A 22,764-nucleotide genomic window follows, 5' to 3' on the forward strand; every position below is an offset into this window, starting at 1 on the left:
TGTAATGTGGTATCAGAAATGTATAGAAATATGATAAATATGACTATTTATCCGTTTTTTTTCAATAAAAACGGACGTGGTATCAAACAAACACAAATTTAAGTGGTTACAATTCCGAAATATATGTAATTTGTTACAGATATATTGAGATTAGGCTATTACTGTTAATCATGGGGGAATTTTTTTTTTAAATAGTAAACAGTTAAAGTTATATGGCTTTGATCCAAGGCCCATTTTTGTCAAAATCCTTCAAAATCCTTAGGAAGCCACAAGGGAAATGTCTAATCCTTCCATTCGGGACCATTTGTCACATAGTGAGAGGTTCCACAGCTCAAGCAAACCCCCACCAATTGGTACAAGGCTTGTATTTTGGTTTTGCTCTTCTCGTTCTTTGTTATGCTATTGTTATGCAAAGACAAGTAGCCAGGTACTTGGCGCACGGCACGACGAGTCGAGTGAAAGTTGTGGAACGCATTTTTGTGTGCACGCGCTTCTGCTCAGAAAGGAGGTGGAACGGCGTGGTACCACGTGGCATGACCACTGCACCCCTGCAGATAACGCTGGTCCATGTGGTCCGGAGATCATGGGTCACTATTCTTGGCTACAACGTTTGATGCCGACTTCACGTGTGAATGAATGAATGAATGAATGAAAACTTTATTTAACAGATTGCAAAATGGGTACAATAGAGTACAGCTCAATACACACAATTGTTAAGGGGATGCAGACCAGAGAAAGACTTTCGTCTTGTTTACATCAGGGTCCCCCATTTTCAATTCAGTGACATTTATGACATACACAACATACATGACATCATGACATGTATTAAGGCATAGGGACATATAGGGCTGCAACGATTAGTCGACATAATCAACAACGTCGATTATAAAAAATCATTGACGAGAAATTGTTGCGTCGATTAGTCATACATTTTTTTTTTTTTTTTTTTTTTGCACTACCTATCTTTGTGAGAGTGGCTTCTCAGGGTTCCAGACAACATCATAACATGATGATCCCATAGCAAATTTTGGACATTGAAAACATTGTTCCCCTGCAGGAGATGATGATCAGACTAGACACACAATACATTACACACGCACTCCTCTCACTCACACACAGCGATCAGAGTAAGACACACACATACACACTCCTCTCACTCACACACAGCGATCAGAGTAAGACACACACACATACACACTCCTCTCACTCACACACAGCGATCAGAGTAAGACACACACACATTCACACTCCTCTCTCTCACACACAGCAATCAGAGTAAGACACACACACATTCACACTCCTCTCACTCACACAGCGATCAGAGTAAGACACACACACATACACAAATTACACAGTACACACCTCTCACTCACACAGCGATCAGAGTAAGACACACACACAAATTACACAGTACACACACTCCTCTCACTCACACAGCGATCAGAGTAAGACACACACACATACACACATACACACACGGACTCCTCTCACACACAGCAAACAAAAGACCTAGAAGTCTGTCTGATCTGACTCATCCCCCTCTCCCCTTACAGCCGTTCCACGTCACCCTCCTGGTCCTGGACCAAGTTACAGCCCCATCAGCCGCGGTGCTGGGGGCAGATGGTGCTAGTTATTTTTCTTTTTTATTATAATTGTTTTAGTTATTTAAAGTACACTTCCACTTTAATTTCTATTATTTAATTTATTTATCTTGTTATGAGTGATTGCTGTATTGTTCTTCAAATACATTTTCATTTAAAGTGGCTTAAGATCCAAATTCAAATGTTTCATGAGTCATTATTTTAATTTGCTATGAGATCATCATGTTATGATGCTGTTGTTTGGTCCTGACAAGAGTCTCAAAGTCTGGGGTGATGGTAGACAAGCAACTCTGAGGTCATGCTCAATGTCCAATCTGTTCCTCTGCTCTGTCTTCAGCTGGACCAGAGCTGAGAAGCCACTTTCACAAAGATAGGTAGTTAAAAAAAAAAAAAAAAAAAAAATCCTTTTTTTTTGTTTTGTTTTGTTTTGTTTATATAATTGGTTTTCGATTAGTCGACTAATCGAAAACATAATCGACAGATTAGTCGACTACCAAATTAGTCATTAGTTGCAGCCCTAGGGACATACAGGTATAGTACAAAAGGGCGTCTCGTGAATTTACCCCATACTAAATAAATTAACCATACGCATGAAACAAAACGACAGTAATAAAATGTGCAATCAATCCCCCTAGGCATGGTCTAATTCTCACAACCCACGACTGCACGTGGTGTAATGGCTTTTATTACATGGCGTTTTCACATTCGCCGAAATGCTTGATTGTGATTGGTCAATAGCGCTCGGTTGCCCCTAGCAGCGGTCAGTTATTTCTCGATAATTCACCGCTGCCAGGGGCAACCGAGCAATAATGACCGGTGATACGGGTAACTAGCGCTGTTGACCAATCACAATCGCGACCGAGCAATAATGACCGCTGTTCGCAGCTGGAGCAATCAAGCCCACTGACACACACTGCATCAGTGCAATCAGTCCACACACCTGCCGGCTGCCGGCGATAATAATAATAACTTTATTTGGGCTGACAGCGGACGGAGCCACAGAACAACTGCGTCTGCATTTGATCTCGTCTTGTCGATGGTGTAAAATGAATTAGGTATATTGTTAGTAAGTTAGCCATGTAATAAGCGGGATAATGTATAGCTATACTTGGTCATTGTCGCAAAATAATTGACCTTCACTACGTTTAGAACACCTCGGCGAGGCGCCTCGGTATTCTAAACTCTGTATCGGTCAATTATTTTGCGACAATGACCTCGTTACATACATTATCCCTTACTTATACAACTGGCGCATTCATCCAACCTTATTGCTATACAATAAACACACATTAATTGAAGATTTATTGAAAAAACCATCCGCAGAAAAAGTAGTTGCCAAAAAATAAATAAAGAGAAGTTGCCTCCATGTGGAAGCAGCTCGGAAGTGCATCCAACTGTTCTCAGTAAAACATCCAACAAACTAAGACATCCAACTGTCTCTCAACTAAGACATCCAACAAACTAAGACATCCAACTGTCTTTCAACTAGACATCCAACAAACTAAGACATCCAACTGTCTCTCAACTAAGACATCCAACAAACTAAGACATCCAACTGTCTCTCAACTAAGACATCCAACAAACTAACACATCCAACTGTCTTTCAACTAAGACATCCAACAAACTAAGACATCCAACTGTCTTTCAACTAAGACATCCAACAAACTAAGACATCCAACTGTCTTTCAACTAGACATCCAACAAACTAACACATCCAACTTTTCTTTTGTTTTGAACCTACTTTCTATAGAACTTCATTCTTAGATGATTCTATAGAAAGTAGGTAAAACAAATAAAAAAAAGTTTTCTTTGCCCTATATATGGGGGTTCTTTGCCCTATAAGATTTTTTTTTTTTTTTTTTTTTAAACCTACTTTCTATAAAAGCAGCTGGGAGGTGCGCTGTTTTAAGTGAGCGTGGGTTATTGAATTGATTGATTGATTGATTGATTGCTAATTTTATTACTGTCCGCCTTGTTTCCAACTGGTTAAGTTTAGGCACTCTTTCGAAGTCGCTCTCTTTCGAAGTTGAGAGCCAGCCGTGTTTTCCTTTTTACCCCCTTGAATGCCCAAGGCCACTTCAATGTTAACGTTAATATCGCCTAATCTATGTTTTAAATTATGGCTATGTGTCTAATCTGCCCGTCGCATTATCAATGACCTATTTCCAGTCAACATTGTCGAAGCAGATTGTTTTTTTATCGGTTCATTTCCGTTTCATAGCATTTAGAAAACCCCTCGTTTTCACGGAGAAAAGAGAGGTTTCCATGATAATCGCCTTTTACTGGAATATTCTAGAACGTTGTCATTGTTCGGCCTATTTATGAATCGTTTTCAAATAAACGCTAGATTATCGATAGTATTATGTGTACGCATGCACGCTCGTGGCGCGCGCTGAAAATCGCTTCTCCTATTTCCTGACGGCACGCATAGTCAAACAACCATATCACATAATCACATAAAAGCTTATATATCCGTGAAAACGAGTCTGATTATCCTTAGACTTGTAACATAGATTCCTTACCTGAGATCAGATGGTATCCAAATGGTTAATTCCAATTCCTGATTTCCATTCGAAAAAATCGATCTTTTTATTGATTCACTGTGTATACAGTAAAACACATATTCCCAGCGGCTCCGAGAGTCCAGCATGAAGCTGGTAGATGCCGGCTGCGTGAGTGAGAAGTAAAATGTGGAGTGCGGGTTTTTTTTTCTCATTCATTTTCATTGAGTTCAAGGGTGAATTACCACCTGGGAGACGATAGGGGGCGCTTTTTTCACATCTGAGCGCCTGAGGTAGCTGAATTTCCAACGGTAGACTTGGTTGATGAAATATGATTTCAGATCGCTAAAAAAAAAAAAAAAAAAGAGAGAAAATACGAGAATTCTCGTGAGTGGGCATTCAACCCGCGGGGGGTAAACCCGAGAAATCTCGGGCGTGGCATGCAAAGTGTTAAGGTTAGAGTTTGGAATCAGGGCTGGTGGTCTATCGCCCTGCTCTAAAGACAAACTCTAACCTTAACCAACTTCGAAAGAGAGCGACTTCGAAAGAGTGCCTAAACTTAACCAGTTGGAAACAAGGCGGACAGTAATCAAATTTGCAATTAATCAATCAATAAATCAATTCGCGCGATTTTTATTTTGTTCCACAATGACTCATGACCCATCAATTACATCATCCAACATTGTTTAACACTATGGCGACCGCAGTCTTGCAGCGATTTAGGCCTCAGAGGACAGAGGATTGTAAACAAACCGATGTACTTTCTAAGAGATATATATAATTTATAGTATTGCTATCTGTCCATTCTCATTGTCACTTGAGTGCATAAACCGTGCCTTCATAATGGCTTAAAGAAAATAAAAATCCATCGGTTGGTTGTCATTTTATAGCGTCGTGAATATAAGGTGTAAAGGCAATCATACGAACCACAGTTGCCTTGAGGCTCCAGGTAATGCGTTGTTAGTCCGACGCGCTCCGAATTGCAATCCAAAAGAAAAGATGACGCTGGTCCAATGTACTTTCAAAACAAACAGGATTTATTGGGAAGCAAGTCACAACAGCCCCAATAGCTGCCTACCACTATAAAACAAACAAAAAGGGTTATGTAAATTAACGTAAACTGTCAATCAAATGCGAATTGAGTGCGGTCAAAAACGATATGGTACCGCTATACCTGGGCCTGCATGAACTCTAAATCACCTGCCATGTTATAGGAGTGGTTAGGGGAAACGTGGGAAAAAAGGGGAGTTGACCAGGTAAGTCTCCATCTTGGAATTCATTGACATATATTAATAACACAAAGCACGAATACCATAATAAACTATATTTCGAAGGGGGCAATAAAGATACAATTTATCATCATAGGATTTGGCTCCTACATAAGGTATATCGCGCTTTTCGTCTAGGCTTTTCTTCAGGAGGCTGCAAAAAAGGCTAAACGTTTATACCGTTTATTTCTGCGGTATATATACGAATGAAATAAAACAAACTGCGTAGCATCCGGACTATTACAGAGCATCTATGGATGAAATGGGGGCGGCGGGGAACGCCGATCAGTATTATTGATTAGCAATAGAGTGTGCGTTCAGGTAGCCAATGTCAGTAGTCTATCACGTTAGGTTATAAAACAATGTCCAATCCAGCTGTAATTTGGGGTAATATTATCCTACCGTCAGGCCATGTGATCGCCGGCAGCATTTCCTCACCAGTCATCGGATTCTGGTAGATCGATATGTACATTGGCTAATCATAAATCCCATTATTCCACGCTGAAAAATACGTTCGGCAAGCTGATCAAAGTCGGAGGGTCTTCGTTTGGAATCAAGGCTCTATGATCCGCCCACAGGACTGTAAAAGCAATTTTTTTTTTAAATCCCCTCAATGATACTGCAGTGGAGCAATGGCGCCCCTAAGCGGATCGGGCCGGTACTGCATGTTTAGAAAATCAAATATGTGGAAAGATCCTGGATCGGGGACCTAATAAGCGTTATAAATATGGAATAAAACAATAACAACTTGTCACGAGTATACTCGTGGCTCTGGACCACAACGCATGGAATCGAAACACGTATATACTCGTGAACGGACCCATAGTGTTAAGAAACTAACACATTCACCATGACAGACTCGTTTTTCATTTAGTCTTTATGACCCTATCACCATATCCTTTCGTAATGTTTACTGTCCGGCTTGTCCGCCATCTTGCTTTCACTTCTAAAAACTCGCATGGCGGAGTGATAGTAATTCGGTTGTGGGCGGGTCCTGGGACCAAGAGCGTGGGGTTATTACAAATACCCACGTGTAAGTTGACTGTTTCAGCCAATCAGAATAGAGAAATGTGCATTCCGTTGTATAAAAGCCATTACACCACGCGCAGGTGGGTTATGACCAGAGGTGCGTTCCTCATATCAACTCTGATTGCACGCACGCTAATGACGCCACGTGCACGCGCGCTCCCGCGCATGCGCATAAATGTTCCCTCGCTTAAGCACAGACTAAAGACAGTGCCTAATTGCCTCTACGAATGGAATGTAACACATTTCATTCACAAGTTAGGTGTGAACGTATCTGAGAACATATTTAACACACCTGACGACCGGCGCTATTGATATGCAAAGTAGCCCAGGTGGGTAGTGGTACTTATAGCGAGTTGGCGAGTGCAGCGCATTCCTGTGTGCACGCGCGTGCCGTGCACATCCGTGCATGTGCGTGCACGCGCTTCTGCTCAAATCTTTGGGTGCACGCCTGCACGGAGTGCAACCCTGTCCCATGAAGAACGCATCCCTGAATTTATGGTCTAATTGTCATAACTTATGACAAGACCATGCCTAGGGGGGTCTAACGACCACCCGTGACCCGCATGGTCTAATTCTCACAACCCACTCCTGCGCGTGATGTAATGCTTTATAAGATCACCGACTTATTAAAATGTGTGAACCACGAGGACGTGTGTGACGCGGTGTTGACGTCGCGGAGGCTACAGAATATATCGCTGCCACGCCGCTCGGATCGCGCGCAACCAGCTGTGAGCGCCTCTCTCTCTCTCCTCCTCCACCGACACAGCAGCGACAGACAGAACGAGAACAGGGATGATGGAGCTGTGAGCCTCTCTCTCTCTCCTCCACCAACAGACAGAACGAGAAGGGGTGATGGAGCTGTGAGCCTCTCTCTCTCTCTCTCTCTCCTCCACAGCAGCGACAGACAGAACGAAGGAGGGATGGAGGCAGCAGGCGCGTTCGGCGCCGGGAAGGCCGGGAGCGGCGCCGCGTTCGATCCGGTTGCATTCCTCACACATCCTCGGACCATCTTCAGACTGCTGTCGTGGGTAGGTTTGATTTAGCATGGGGAAACATACAGGCCTATACCTGAGTGTGTGTGTGTGTGCGTGCGTGTGTGTGTGTGTTTGAAAAATATTGCAGTATATAATGTAATGGATGTACTTCTATTCTGGCAGCGATTTCTCGGGTGTGTGTGATCTCAGCATATTCTTGCACGCTATAATGAATATGGTGATGCAGTCGTTGGCTGGAGAGACTTATCTAGAAGCCTCGACTGTGCTTTTAGGCTATATATATATTGCATTATGATCTCTTGGTCTATTGTGTAACTTATACTGCACGGACGAGCACATTGACTATAAATAGGCCACAGAAAGCGAAGACTCTTTGTTATTATCATCTGCCCGTTGTGATCAATAATGCTAGAAAGCCGTGCGCGTGTGTGTGCGTCATCATACAGCGATCGCGGCACCGAAAAGGCTTATTATGGACATGTTTGGAATGACTATTGATTGCGTGTTTTGATTGATTGATTGATTGAAAACTGTATTAACAGATTGCAGAATGGGTACAATACAGTACAGCTCAATACACACAATTGTTAAGGGGATGCAGACCAGAGAAAGACTTTCGTCTTGTTTACATCAGGGTCCCCCATTGTCTGTAGCCCCCGGCCCACACTAAAAAGCTTGTATTCAAGAATACTTGATTTGGGAGGGGGGGGGGGGGTCTCTCTCTCTCTCTCTCTCTCTCTCTCTCTCTCTCTCTCTCTCTCTCTCTCTCTCTCTCTCTCTCTCTCTCTCTCTCTCTCTCTCTCTCTCTCTCTCTCTCTCTCTCTCTCTCTCTCTCTCTCTCTCTCTCTCTCTGCGTGTGTGTTTGTGTGTATTTTTGTGTGTCTCTATTCAGGAATGTGTGTGAGTAATTGGCAGGCCTTCATACACAAGTGAGAGGGAATTTTAGTCTGACCGTGAGATAATAACCATCTACCTGTTAATTTCCACCCCCCCCCCCCACTCTCTCTCTCTCTCTCTCTCTCTCTCTCTCTCTCTCTCTCTCTCTCTCTCTCTCTCTCTCTCTCTCTCTCTCTCTCTCTCTCTCTCTCTCTCTCTCTCTCTCTCTCTGATGCAGGTGTTCTCCATGGTGGTGTTCAGCTGTATCGTGAACGAGGGCTACATCAACATAGGAAGCGAGCGGTTGCTCTGTGTGTTCAACAACAACGCCGACGCCTGTAACTATGGCGTTACCGTGGGCGTGGCCTGTTTCCTTGGCAGCATCTGTTTCATGATCCTGGATATTTACTTTCCCTCCATCAGCAGCGTCAGGGACAGGAGACGTGCCGTCCTGCTGGACCTCGTGTTCTCTGGTAAACGCACACACACACACACACACACACACACACACACACACACACACACACACACACACACACACGCACGCACGCACGCACACACACACACACACACACACACACACACACACACACACACACACACACACACACTAAAGCATTACATCACGCGCAGGAGTGGGTTATGAGAATTAGACCATGCCTAGGGGTGGTCGTTAGAGGCATGGTCTAATTCTCATAACCCACGACTGCACGTGGTGTAAGTAAGGGATAATGTATAGCTACAAGGTCATTGTCGCAAAATAATTGACCGACACAGTGTTCTAAACGCAGTGAATGTTAATTATTTTGCGACAATGACCGAGTATAGCTATACATTATCCCGCTTATTACATGGCTAACTTACTAACAATATACCTAATTCATTTTACACCATCGACAAGACGAGATCAAATGCAGACGCAGTTGTTCTGTGGCTCCTCTGTCATCATCGCCGGCAGGTGTGTGGACTTGATTCACCTGATGTAGTGCAGCTGTGTGAGATAAAGCTGGGAACGAGGTTATAGCTTTCGTGACTGCGATCAAAATGCTTGATTGTGATTGGTCAATAGCGCTCTGTTGCCCCTAACAGCGGTCATTATTGCGCCATTGCCCATAGCAGCGGTCAATTATCGAGAAATAATTGACCGCTGCTAGGGGTAACGGAGCGCTATTGACCAATCACAAAAGACATCCAACAAACTAACACATCCAATTTTTTATTTTTTTTTACCTACTTTCTATAGAACTTCATTCTTAGATGCTTCTATAGAAAGTAGGTAAAACAAAAAAATATTTTCTTTGCCCTATAGGGGAAACAAAGAAGTTTTCTTTGCCCTATAGGAGGGCATTTTTTTATTTTTTTTTTAACCTACTTTCTATAGAAGCAGCTGGGAGGTGCGCTGTTTTAAATGAGTGTGGATTATTGAATTGATTGATTGATTGATTGCTAATTTTATTACTGTCCGCCTTGTTTCCAACTGGTTAAGCTTGGCGACTCTTTCGAAGTCACTCTCTTTCGAAGTTGGTTAAGGTTAGAGTTTGGAATCAGGGCTGGTGGTCTATCTCCTCTGCTCTAAAGACGCAATTAATCAATCAATCAATCAATTCACGCGATTTTTATTTTGTGCCACAATGACTCATGACCCACTAATTTCATAATCCAACATTGTGTAAGAAACTAACACATTCGCTGTGACAGAATCGTTTTTCATTTAGTCTTTATGACCCTATCACCATATCCTTTCGTAACGTTTACTGTCCGCCATCTTGCTTTCACTTCTAAAAACTTGCACGGCGGATTGATAGTAATTCGGTTGTGGGCGGGTCCTGGGACCAAGAGCGTTGGTTATAACAAATACCCACGTGTAACTTGACTGTTTCAGCCAATCAGAATCGAGAAATTGTATAAACACACACACACATAGAAAATCAAAGACAGGGTTAAAATATAAACAAAAGTTTCATCATCATCATGACATCATCATCCACACTGCCTGTCTACACACACACACACACACACACACACACACATACACACACACACACACACACACACACACACACACACACACACACACACACACACACACACACATGGCCGCCTAGTTATAGTTGAAAGTGGGGGTGCAATTTTTTTTTAAATTTTTTTTTACATTTTTTTTTAATTTAATGAACCTGTACGTGCAATTTCCTGCAATATAGAGCCTTCAATCTTGACCAATAAAGCTGCTCTTTTCACTATAAAACTCAGTTTATATTGCAGTATGATAGCCAATTACTATAATAATAATATATTAATATATATATATACTATATATACCAGGGTTTCCGTTAGAATTTTTTTTTGCAGGTCTGAGTGTCCGGTAGATTTCAATCTACCGGACAAATGGGATAAATTCCGGTCAGAGTTTATTGAGCTTAAAAACAATTGATAGGCCTATATAAAGAATGACATCCTCAAGGCATTTATAATATTTTAACTTAAAACTAGGCTACTTTTGCGTATATACAGTCATTAATATATTCCAAATAAAAAGATTTTCGTGCTGCTGCCGACTTGAGGTGTCGGTGGGCAGTCTGCCCGACATTAATAAACAGCAGTCTGTTATAATCACATTTTTATGAGCTAACGCATTCCGTTATATTGGACATTTGTATTAATTATATCAAGCGAAGAACTGAGAAATTTGGCAGAGAGAGACAGCAACATTATCGTGGGTTTGCGTGATGACTATCTCCACCTCCCAACGACTTGGTGCTGGTCATAATGTCCGGTGAAAATAATTCCCTCTAAGCACAATTTGATTATTTGAATTGTATTAAAATAGGCTAAAATTAAATAGCCTATGCGATGAACGAAACAATCATTACATTTGTTTCATCATTGCTTCACCAAGCAGCCGGTCTAATAATGACAACGCTGTTGTCAGCGCGAGCTTGCTGCTGCTAGATTTGCGAGAAGCATCCAGCTGCAGACCCGCAGAGCAGCGGTGTTTTCAGGTCCGGTCTGGGGACCGCTCAGCAGCGCCCCCCACCCAACAGCTGAATTGCCAATGGCTGAATTGGAGTACTGCACTGTGCCGGCAAAGCTGGTGGGTTCTGTGGGTCTGCAGCTGCATGCTTTTCGCAAATCTAGCAGCAGCAAGCTCGCGCTGACAACAGCGTTGTCATTATTAGACCGGCTGCTTGGTGAAGCAACGATGAAACAAATGTAATGATTGTTTCGTTCATCGCATAGGCTATTTAATTTTAGCCTATTTGAATACAATTCAAATAATCAAATTGTGCTTAGAGGGAATTATTTTCACCGGACATTATGACCGGAGAGATTAAATATGTCGGACTTCAACAGATTTTGCCGGTCAAATACCGGTAATTACCGGCTAACGGATTTGAGGCCCCTCGTCACTAGAGGCCCACGGGCCGCGGCCGTCGTTAATCCGGCCCTGCTCGTCTGCCATATAGATAGCGAACGTATTTTGCAAACGAAGTCATGTCATCCAGCTGACACCATTATCTAGATAATATGACAACGTTAGCTAGCGGCTAACGCCAAAGTTATATTATTATTATTATTTATTAGAGGATTTATTTTACGGTATGACCAGATGGCATTTCGGACCGTCAAACACTTTTATTGTATTGCGTGGTAGAAGTTCTACCACTCAATAGTAAAGACATGTCTAACATAATAGGTTGTTTGAACAACTTACTTAGTGGAAAAGCCTGCTGTTGTGCCTAAAGTGTTCACGCTGCCTGGCCACCACCTTCACCTGGAGGCTGCAGCGCTGTGCGGAGTGTGTGCCGCGGCTCCACTCTGTCTGCTGGGGGGTGGGAGGCACTGGATCAAACCATAATGGGCAGGGGGGTGTCGCAATCTTTGGAAACTTAAAAACTTGCTATTAAGTGTCATTGCGTATTATTAATTTGATTGAAATTACGTAGTTATGGTTAGATAAGATTTATATATTGGGGGGGGGCATATCATATTTTTCATATGATCAAAAAGTGAGGGAGCAAAGGGACACGTTTGCTCCCCCAAGTTCAATACTGGTGGAGCACCTGCTTCGAATGCTCCATTATGTAGGCGTCTATGCACACACACACGCACACACACACACAGTTTTATAATTAGAATATAAACAAATACAGATCTGAATTCTATACCGTGTGTTGTGTCCTATTCCCAGCCCTGGCTAGTTTTCTGTGGTTTGTTGGCTTCTGCTTTCTGGCCAATCAGTGGCAAGCAACGTCTGCAGAGGAGCTGCCATTGGCCCAGGGCGCTGATGCTGCGAGAGCCACCATCGCTTTCTGTTTCTTCTCTATCCTCACCTGGGTCAGTATGATTTCATTTGTTTATCGCTTAATATGGGTGTATTTATGTATATCTCTCTATAGCAATGCATACCAACCCTCTGTTACAGTTTTTCCCCGATTGCTTAAGCACGATTTTGAAAACAGGGCCAGATTTTTCAAAACACTACACACAATTAAACGTTTCATTTTGTTTGAACCAGTTACACACTGCTGTGCTTAACCTAAATCACTTTTAGCGACTCTACTTCTCAGTGATTCCAGTACTGTAAGTGAAGTACACAGAGAATGTGCAAATATACATAAAATACTGTATCCAGTACAGGTTACAATTACATTAAAACAAAAACTAAAATTGAAAAAAATAATAAAAATGATTATTATCTCTTTGCCTAGCTGGATCTGGACAGAGAATCTCTGGGAAATGTTTTGTTGTGATTCTCCATGTTGACTGATTTGGGTATATGGAGATAAATAAATTACATTTTCATCAGTCTGCAGCATTGGCCGGTGTAGTGTTTGGTGAATGTATTTTATATATAATATAATATAATATATTTGCACATTCTCTGTGTACGGTGAACCCACCTGCTGCATTTTTATAGTGCGTGTGTCTACAATTAAGCAATCGTGTGGGTAGAAGTTACATCATTATATACTTCTGTGTATAATAGGGGTGTAAAGGTACACGTATCCGTATCGAACCGAACAAGGTTCAGTGTGTACCGTACCGTACCGAACGGCTGTGTAGTGTACCGAAAGAATACAGCGGTATGTTAACCACTAACGACCCCCCACCGGGGGCTGTTTTTTTCCACAATCTAATATAATAATAATAATTATTATTATTTCGATTATTAATTTCAATATAGAATATTCGTTGACAGCCCTACAAGTACAATTAGTTACTGCAGTGCACACATCACCCCTGAGTGGAACATGGAAAGCCAAACTTTCCCCCACTGTACCGAAAACAGTTAACCGTCTGTAGTGTGGTAGTGAAAGGGTTAACCGTCTGTAGTGTGGTAGTGAAAGGGTTAACCTTCTGTAGTGTGGTTGTGAAAGGGTTATTATAACCCTTTGTTGTGTGGCAGCGAAAGGGTTAACCTTCTGTATTGTCGCAGTAAAATGGTTAACCCTTTGTCGTGGGGCAGTGAAAGGGTTAAAGGACAACACCGGTGTCATTATAGGCCTTTTTCTTTATTGTCCACAACTAGAATACATTTCTCTCAATAATTTTGCAGTGTTTTTTGGAACATTTGCAAATTCTTCATCGTTTTCAATGCAAACCTCACAGTGTCAAATCATTTGAGTGCCTAATTTGAAATCAACGGATGTCCCTCCTAGCAAAGACACGCCAAACGTGAAGCCCTGAACGTGACTATAGAGTTAGGAGGGTGTTGTTTCCTGGCAGAGACGTCCATGTCTCCCTGTGGTTCCAGGAACGCAGACTGGGCAGACAGACGGCACCAGGAGTAATGTGAAGGAGAGGCCACCGAGACAATTAGCACAGACTGAACAGAAAACAACAACACTGGTATTAGCCTTTACAGTTTTTTCAATTGCATAAACACTAAAATGAAAAGTATTACACAATTATCACAATTCAGCTGCCAGGGTTCTAACCCGCACCAAACCCTGGCAGGCAGCACATCACCCCCACCCTCATCCACCTCCACTGGCTCCCCATCAAATCCCGCATCACCTACAAAACCCTCCTGCTCACCTACAAATCCCTCCACGCTCTGGCACCTCAGTACCTCACTGACCTCCTCCACCCCTACACTCAGTCACGGTCCCTACGATCCACGGACACTGGTCAGCTCTCCATCCCCCGAACCAGACTGCGGACCTTCGGGGACAGAGCTTTCAGTGGCAGCTCCCACCCTCTGGAACTCCCTCCCCGCAGAACTCCGCACCGCCCCAACTCTGGACTCATTTAAAAAACTGCTCAAAACCCACCTCTTCAACTCGGCCTTTAACCCCTAATCTCTCAACATATACTTTATATGTATATGTTGTGTCCACTGTCTGTTACTTTGTTATCCCCCCCATGTAAAGCGACATTGAGTCTCTTGAAAGGCGCTATATAAAATTAAGTTATTATTATTATTATTATTATTATTATTATTATTATTATTATTATTATTATTATTATTATTATTATTATTATTATTATTATTATTATTATTATTATTATTATTATTATTATTATTATTATTATCAAAACCTTACACTCAAGGAGCAAAACATGGGCCCAGACTTGCACCACTATAAGCACAATGTCAGCCTCACACTTTTTGCAATACACACAGTGATTTGCAAAACACTAAAACACTTGCATTACATTAGACACAGAATGTCAAATTACCACACATATGAACCAATTGGCTAAACACAGCCATCAGGTGCACAAACACATGATTGCTTAATTGTAGAGACACCAATCAGGTTTACCTGTAAGCACTATAAAAATGCAGCAGGTGAGTTCACCTGTCTTCAACCAAAATGGAAGGAGAGTGAATTACTGTACACAGAAATATACAATACATTCACCAAACACTACACAAGACAACCAATGATGCGGATATACATGTTCTCTCCATATACCCAAATCAGTCAACATGTCAACATGGAGAATCACAACTAAACATGTCCCAGTTTCCCATAAATTCTCTGGCCAGATCCAGCTAGGCGAAGAGATAATGTCTAGTATTTTCTGTACTCTATTTAATTTTTTTTAATTTTTGTTTTTGTTTTAATGTAATTGTAACCTGTACTGGATACAGTATTTTATGTTTGTCTGATATTTGCTGAGCTTACAGTGTTATGCACACTGTAGTAGCATGAACACTGGGACATGTTTTGTTGTGATTCTCCATGTTGACATGTTGACTGATTTGGGTATATGGAGAGAAAAAGTATATTTTCATCAGTCTGCATCATTGATTTGGGTATATGGAGAGAAAATATATTATATTTTCATCAGTCTACAGCATTGGTCTTGTGTAGTGTTTGGTGAATCTATTGTATATTTGCACATTCTCTTGTGTACTTCACTTACAGTACTCTAATCACTGATAGATGTGTTTTAGGTTAAGTCAAGTCAAGAGTTTTAATTGTCACGGCATACAAGTATACAATGAAATGCGGGTGGTCTTGCCCGCAACGATGTGCAATACAGTGGTACAACATATAATAGAATCCAATAAAAACAACATTGTGCAATAAACAGGTAACAACACAGCAGTTAAGCACAGCAGTGTGTAACTGGTTCAAACTGAATTAATTCCCATGAAACGTGTGTGTTTCATATGGTAACAAAATGTGGTTTTTATAAATTAGTGTATAGTTTTTACAGTGTTTTACAGTGTTTCATTTAGCAAAGGATCTGAGGTGTTCTGCTATTGTGTGTGTGGTTGTGCTAATTGTGTGTAATGTTTTGAAACATCGGGCCCTGTTTTCAAAATCGTGCTTAACTCATTGACCGCCCGGGATTAGCCTTATCCTGTGGTAGCTACGGTACTGCCACGCTGTAAACGATGGGAGTTAGTCACCTTGTTTGTAGAGCTAAATCTATATTCTATATTATAGCCATGGATACAATACTATAGTCATTTGACATTGAGTTTCTTCTGGTCAAGATGCAAAAAAGAGATAACTTTTCCATCCATACGTTCCCATGTTATACCGTGATGAATATAAGTATGGTTTTAGAGCGGTCTAGGGTAATTCATGAAATGCTTAGTTATGACAGTATACGTCGATTCCATTGTACACATTGCCATGTCTTGCCTGTATACGCTATTATCCCGAAATCAAATCAAGATCATAGCTATTATGTTCCATCATGAATGCATGAAAGGGGGGGGGGTCGTTTCTGATTATTTGCTTGTCAGTAACGGCATTCGCATTGAACACTAAAACGGTTATCAGCCCGATCAGTACAAAAGCATTGCAGGATCAAGCTAAAATTGACGTCAAATCGCCCTTACCTGTGGTCGGGAGTAATCCAAAAAGAATATTCCAATTGTTTGATCGCCATCTGGTATATCCAATGTCCATTTGCTCGACGGCATAATCCATATAACATAACACATAACATATGGATCGGGCATATTTGATGGGCTTCAATGTAACCGGCAGAACCATTCGTCTTGCCCGACAAGGGAAAATGTAACCCGAAACCCTTGGCCATCCCACAGCCCAGGATACAATGTTAGAAAGGGTGCTCGAAACCGCCGTCTAGCATGATGCGGCCGGTATTGCACCTAGGCATTCTCAATGCGATTCCCAAAGTTAACCCCGAGTCAGTGGGCCTGTAATGAATATAAATATTGAATAAAAGAAATAACGATCAAATAACGAGTATACTCGTTGTTGGTGTTCAACGATTGGCGGCCAATAACAAGTATAATCGTCGTTGGCAGTGAATGAGTTAAGCAATCGAAGAAAACTGTAATGTGTGTGTGTGCGCGCGTGTGTGTGCGCGCGTGTGTGTGTGTGTGTTTGTGTGTGTTTGTGTGATTTTCAGGGGTATCAATGTCTACTAGCAATGAGCAGGTTTATACAATACATGGTCTGTGATATATGATCTGTCGATTTAAATCAAGTATTATAATGTGTGTGTGTGTGTGTGTGTGTGTGTGTGTGTGTGTGTGTGTGTGTGTGTGTGTGTGTGTGTGTGTGTGTGTGTGTGTGTGTGTGTGTGTGTGTGTGTGTGTATTCCAGGCGTATCAGTGTCTGATGGCAATGAGCATGTTTAAGAACATTGCCTTCACGGAAGACAAGCAGAGGATTTTGCTTCTACCTAGGGTGCCCACTCCCTCTCTCTAGTCTAACCTACTCTGTTCTACCTAGGACACCCCCCACTCTATCTCTAGTCTAACCTACTCTGTTCTACCTAGGATACCCTCCACTCTATCTCTAGTCTAACCTACTCTGTCCTACCTAGGGTGCCCCCTCCCCACTTTCTCTCTAGTCTAACCTACTCTGTCCTACCTAGGACGCCCCCACTCTCTCTCTAGTCTAACCTACTCTGTTCTACCTAGGACGCCCCCACTCTCTCTCTAGTCTAACCTATGCTCTTCTACCTAGGACGCCCCCCACTCTCTCTCTAGTCTAACCTATGCTCTTCTACCTAGGACGCCCCCACTCTCTCTCTAGTCTAACCTACTCTGTTCTACCTAGGACGCCCCCACTCTCTCTCTAGTCTAACCTACTCTGTTCTACCTAGGACGCCCCCACTCTCTCTCTAGTCTAACCTACTCTGTTCTACCTAGGATGCCCCCACTCTCTCTCTAGTCTAACCTATGCTCTTCTACCTAGGACGCCCCCACTCTCTCTCTAGTCTAACCTACTCTGTTCTACCTAGGACGCCCCCACTCTCTCTCTAGTCTAACCTACTCTGTTCTGCCTAGGACGCCCCCACTCTCTCTAGTCTAACCTATGCTCTCCTACCTAGGACACCCCCCACTCTCTCTCTAGTCTAACCTATGCTCTTCTACCTAGGACGCCCCCACTCTCTCTCTCTCTCTCTCTCTCTAGTCTAACCTACTCTGTTCTACCTAGGACGCCCCCCCACTCTCTCTCTCTCTCTAGTCTAACCTACTCTGTTCTACCTAGGACGCCCCCCCCACTCTCTCTCTCTCTCTAGTCTAACCTACTCTGTTCTACCTAGGACGCCCCCCCACTCTCTCTCTCTCTCTAGTCTAACCTACTCTGTCCTACCTAGGACGCCCCCACTCTCTCTCTAGTCTAACCTACTCTGTTCTACCTAGGACGCCCCCACTCTCTCTCTAGTCTAACCTATGCTCTTCTACCTAGGACGCCCCCCACTCTCTCTCTAGTCTAACCTATGCTCTTCTACCTAGGACGCCCCCACTCTCTCTCTAGTCTAACCTACTCTGTTCTACCTAGGACGCCCCCACTCTCTCTCTAGTCTAACCTACTCTGTTCTACCTAGGACGCCCCCACTCTCTCTCTAGTCTAACCTACTCTGTTCTACCTAGGATGCCCCCACTCTCTCTCTAGTCTAACCTATGCTCTTCTACCTAGGACGCCCCCACTCTCTCTCTAGTCTAACCTACTCTGTTCTACCTAGGACGCCCCCACTCTCTCTCTAGTCTAACCTACTCTGTTCTGCCTAGGACGCCCCCACTCTCTCTAGTCTAACCTATGCTCTCCTACCTAGGACACCCCCCACTCTCTCTCTAGTCTAACCTATGCTCTTCTACCTAGGACGCCCCCACTCTCTCTCTCTCTCTCTCTCTCTCTCTCTAGTCTAACCTACTCTGTTCTACCTAGGACGCCCCCCCCACTCTCTCTCTCTCTCTAGTCTAACCTACTCTGTTCTACCTAGGACGCCCCCCCCACTCTCTCTCTCTCTCTAGTCTAACCTACTCTGTTCTACCTAGGACGCCCCCCCACTCTCTCTCTCTCTCTAGTCTAACCTACTCTGTTCTACCTAGGACGCCCCCCCCACTCTCTCTAGTCTAACCTATGCTCTTCTACCTAGGACACCCCCACTCTCTCTCTTTCTCTCTCTCTCTCTCTCTCTCTCTCTCTCTCTCTCTCTCTCTCGTCTAACCCTTTCTCACTTCCTCACCCACACAGTCACTTCAACGTGTTGAAATAATACAATTTAGTTGTCCTTAATGTAACACATACAGGTGTGTTATGGGTGTGTTAAAAATTAGAAATAGATCCATACACATAGATGATCTATACAAGTTGGATTATGTTCATCTTTACGGTTTAAAATCTTTACCTTTTACCTTCTCCTCTGTTCTTTTATACCTTGCCTTGCTGTTCAGCGGCAGCGAAGTCGTTTCCCCACGGGGGGCAATAAAGTTCCTCTTATCTTATCTTTAACCCTTTCACTAGCACACTACAGAAGGTTAACCCTTTCACTACCACCATCTGTAGTGTGGTAGGGAAAGGGTTAACCTTCTGTAGTGTGGTTGTGAAAGGGTTAACCCTTTGGTCGTGTGGCAGTGAAAGGGTTAACCTTCTGTATTGTCGCAGTGAAAGGGTTAATCCTTTGGTCGTGTGGCAGTGAAAGGGTTAACCTTCTGTATTGTCGCAGTGAAAGGGTTAACCCTTTGGTCGTGTGGCAGTGAAAGGGTTAACCTTCTGTATTGTCGCAGTGAAAGGGTTAACCCTTTGGTCGTGTGGCAGTGAAAGGGTTAACCTTCTGTATTGTCGCAGTGAAAGGGTTAACCCTTTGGTCGTGTGGCAGTGAAAGGGTTAAACATGACCTTGTAGGGACCCAGCGGTTAGAGGAGCAGGCTTGTGACCGGAAGGCTGCCGGTTCGATCCCCTGGAAGTGAACGAATAACACTCTCCCGTCGTTCAAAACCAACCGCTGAAGTGCCCTTTAGCAAGGCACTTACCCCCCCCCCCCCCACCTGCTTCAGTGGCCAACAGTGTCAGACTGCGGTCGCCCTCGGCATCTCCCAGGTGTGAGAGTGTGAAGCAGGGCTTAACCCTTTCACTGCCGGATTCCTCTATGTTTCATCTGTGGTTATAACTGCTTTTTGATCATAATGAAAGTCCATAGGAAGCGGTGCCTGAACGAGCGACGTCACGCGCCATTTACCGTTTCAGGTGCACCGCCCCACTGTTAACTCCATGGTCCCTGTGTCTCTAAACTCATCTGATCCAAGATCAGATCTTACTGCCAACAGGATGTCTTCCTGTTAACTCTACCTCCTTTCTTTGCATTGTGTGCAACTAATTGTAACAAAGCATAGCAGTGTGTGTGTGTGTGTGTGTGTGTTTGTGTGTGTAAATGTAATGTAATCTCAGTATTTTACTAACACTCCGCTAATGTTGTCTGTATGTGTGTGTGTGTGTTTAAATGTAATGTAATCCCAGTATCTTACTAACACACCGCTAATGTTGTCTCTACGTGTGTGTGTGTGTGTGTGTGTGTGTGTGTGTGTGTGCGTGTGTGTGCGCGCGTGTGTGCGTGCGCTATACTAACAGGCAGTGCTGACAGCAAGCGCACTGCGACGCTTCTTATCGGGCAACAACATGGCCTTGTTCACATGGCAACACCTGGAGCCGGCCTCTGGCAGCGCCCGAGCCACGCCGTACCCCATCGCCAACGGAGACACCATAGTGACCACCAACCCCTACCAGGCCCCGCCTTTCACCGAGACCCTCGACCCTCAGAAGCTCACACAGCAGCAGAGACCCATGGCTCCTGCCTTCTAAGAGCGGAGAGAGAGGGAGGGCGGGTGCGAGGGGTACGGCTGCAGCGCGCGGCGGAGTGCACTTCCTGTTTGCTGTTCCGTGGGATATACAAAATGGTTCCCGGGCAGAATTTGGGTCACGTGAAGATGAGATCTATTTTCACCTACGGCGACTGCTCGTTCAGCTTTGAGTATTTGTAACCCTCTGTGTCGGAATACACACACACGGAATACACACACACACACACACATACACATACACACACTAGGGCTGACCTCGACTAGTTGAATAGTCGACTAATCGATCGAAAGGAGCCGTAGTCAACTGCCAACCTCTTAGTCGAATGCAAACAAATAAAAATATTATATATATATATATATATATATATATATATATATATATATATATATATATATATATATATATATATATAAAATTGGATCATTCTTTCCAAAAGCAAAGAGGCCTAGAAGCGTGGCTAACCCTAATGGCGCGCATACCAGCGAGGCTAACTGCCTAAGAAAACGGGCACAGAGGCACTGAAAGAGGATTTCACCCATCTAATGAACACACTAGACTAGATATCAAGATGTATCCATCAGTGGACCAATTGCATGCTTTTGCAGAGGACAAGAAGCCTTCAGTTGACTCCTTCAGACATTAAGCACCCCACAGCCCAAATGGAATGATAAAAAAATATCTATATATATATATTTATTATTATTATAATTATTTGTGCATTTGGGGTAGTCGACTGGTCGGCAAATTTTGGCCAATCAAAGTCGACTATACAAATCCTTAGTCGGGGACAGGCCGAACACACACACACACACACACACACACGCACATACACATGCACAGGCACACACACACCTTGGCTGCATGTTCATAGGGTGAGGTGCAGATAACATAGATATACATCGTTAGATCAGTAAAATGTCTGCCTTATCAAGGAGTGTGGGGTCTTTTGTAAAGGAAGGGTAATGAAGGCTTGTGAAGCTGTTGTAGTTCTGTTTAACATCATCATCTGCTTCTGCTCAGTGTGACCAATCGCAAACCGTCCTAGAAGGCAGAGGGTTTAACTGGCCTATATACCCAGACAGACAGACGACCTGGCCAACAGACTGGGAGAGAATGAGTGGAGGGCAGACTCTTAAGGCGAGACAGTAGGCCTACCCCCTAATAGGCAAAACATATTATTTTAATAGATATCACTATGAAACCTCCCCAGTTTGTTATGTACATAACAACTAAGAAAAAAAATGTATTGCAAGTTTTCTGAGATTTTATGTTTATATATGCAAAATGGGTGTTACCTAATTAAATATCACACATTGGAGGATGCCAGATTCAAAATGTTTGTTTCATTATGTTGACACATAACAATGAACTTTTTACAGAAGGGATTTAAGTCTTTTTAAAATAAATCAGGAAATGCTGTCTACTGTCTATTTTCGCCAGGCGATTTCGGGGGGTACTGTCTCGCATTTTCTTGGAAGAGGATTACAGCCAGTGAAGCTTAACCGGCTGTCGTGTGGCAGTGAAAGGGTTAACCTTCTGTGTATTGTCACAGTGAAAGGGGTAACCGTTTGGTAGTGCGGCAGTGAAAGGGTTAATGCATTTTGAATGCTATATAGTGTTTCAATGTGAAATATTCATGTGATTAAATATTTGATTGTGAAATGCTGCAGTTGAATAATGGAATATAAAAAATTAAATCTATCCACTACTACTATCGGAACCATGTGTCAGGCTTTGCAGACTGTGTGTGCATGTATTTGTATGCCTTCCTACTCATGTGTATATACTTGGGGATTCCATGTCCATAATGGTCTAGAAATTATTCCCTGCTATAGCCATCTGCCTGTATTGGCTGACTACTTTTTGGGTTTGAGATCCAGGGATGTATAAACTAGGTATAACGGTATTTTATTTTGCAGTATAGTGATATGACATCTTGTTTTATGTAGCTTTTTGTTTTC

General features: G+C 43.0%; 1 protein-coding gene across 1 annotated transcript; it reads left to right on the top strand.

Moving 5' to 3' along the window:
• Positions 1–7,234: 7,234 nt before the first annotated feature.
• LOC311232132 (synaptogyrin-3-like) lies at positions 7,235–21,109 on the top strand. The gene is made up of 4 exons (XM_084318828.1): positions 7,235–7,427; positions 8,509–8,743; positions 12,460–12,605; positions 20,573–21,109. Exons 1-4 carry the CDS (start codon positions 7,320–7,322, stop codon positions 20,801–20,803), a joined length of 720 nt encoding a protein of 239 aa, XP_084174954.1. The 5' UTR covers positions 7,235–7,319; the 3' UTR covers positions 20,804–21,109.
• The last annotated feature ends 1,655 nt before the right edge of the window (positions 21,110–22,764 follow it).

The sequence above is a fragment of the Notolepis coatsorum genome, assembly GCF_963971535.1.
Source record: "Notolepis coatsorum genome assembly, chromosome: 7".
Classification (NCBI taxonomy): Eukaryota; Metazoa; Chordata; class Actinopteri; order Aulopiformes; family Paralepididae; genus Notolepis; species Notolepis coatsorum.

Coding starts and splice junctions, on each gene's coding strand:
- LOC311232132 (XM_084318828.1), top strand. CDS start 7,320: ATGGAGGCAGCAGGCGCGTTCGGCGCCGGGAAGGCCGGGAGCGGCGCC. Junction 7,428..8,508: donor TCTTCAGACTGCTGTCGTGG/GTAGGTTTGATT, acceptor TCTCTGATGCAG/GTGTTCTCCATGGTGGTGTT. Junction 12,606..20,572: donor TCTTCTCTATCCTCACCTGG/GTCAGTATGATT, acceptor CTATACTAACAG/GCAGTGCTGACAGCAAGCGC.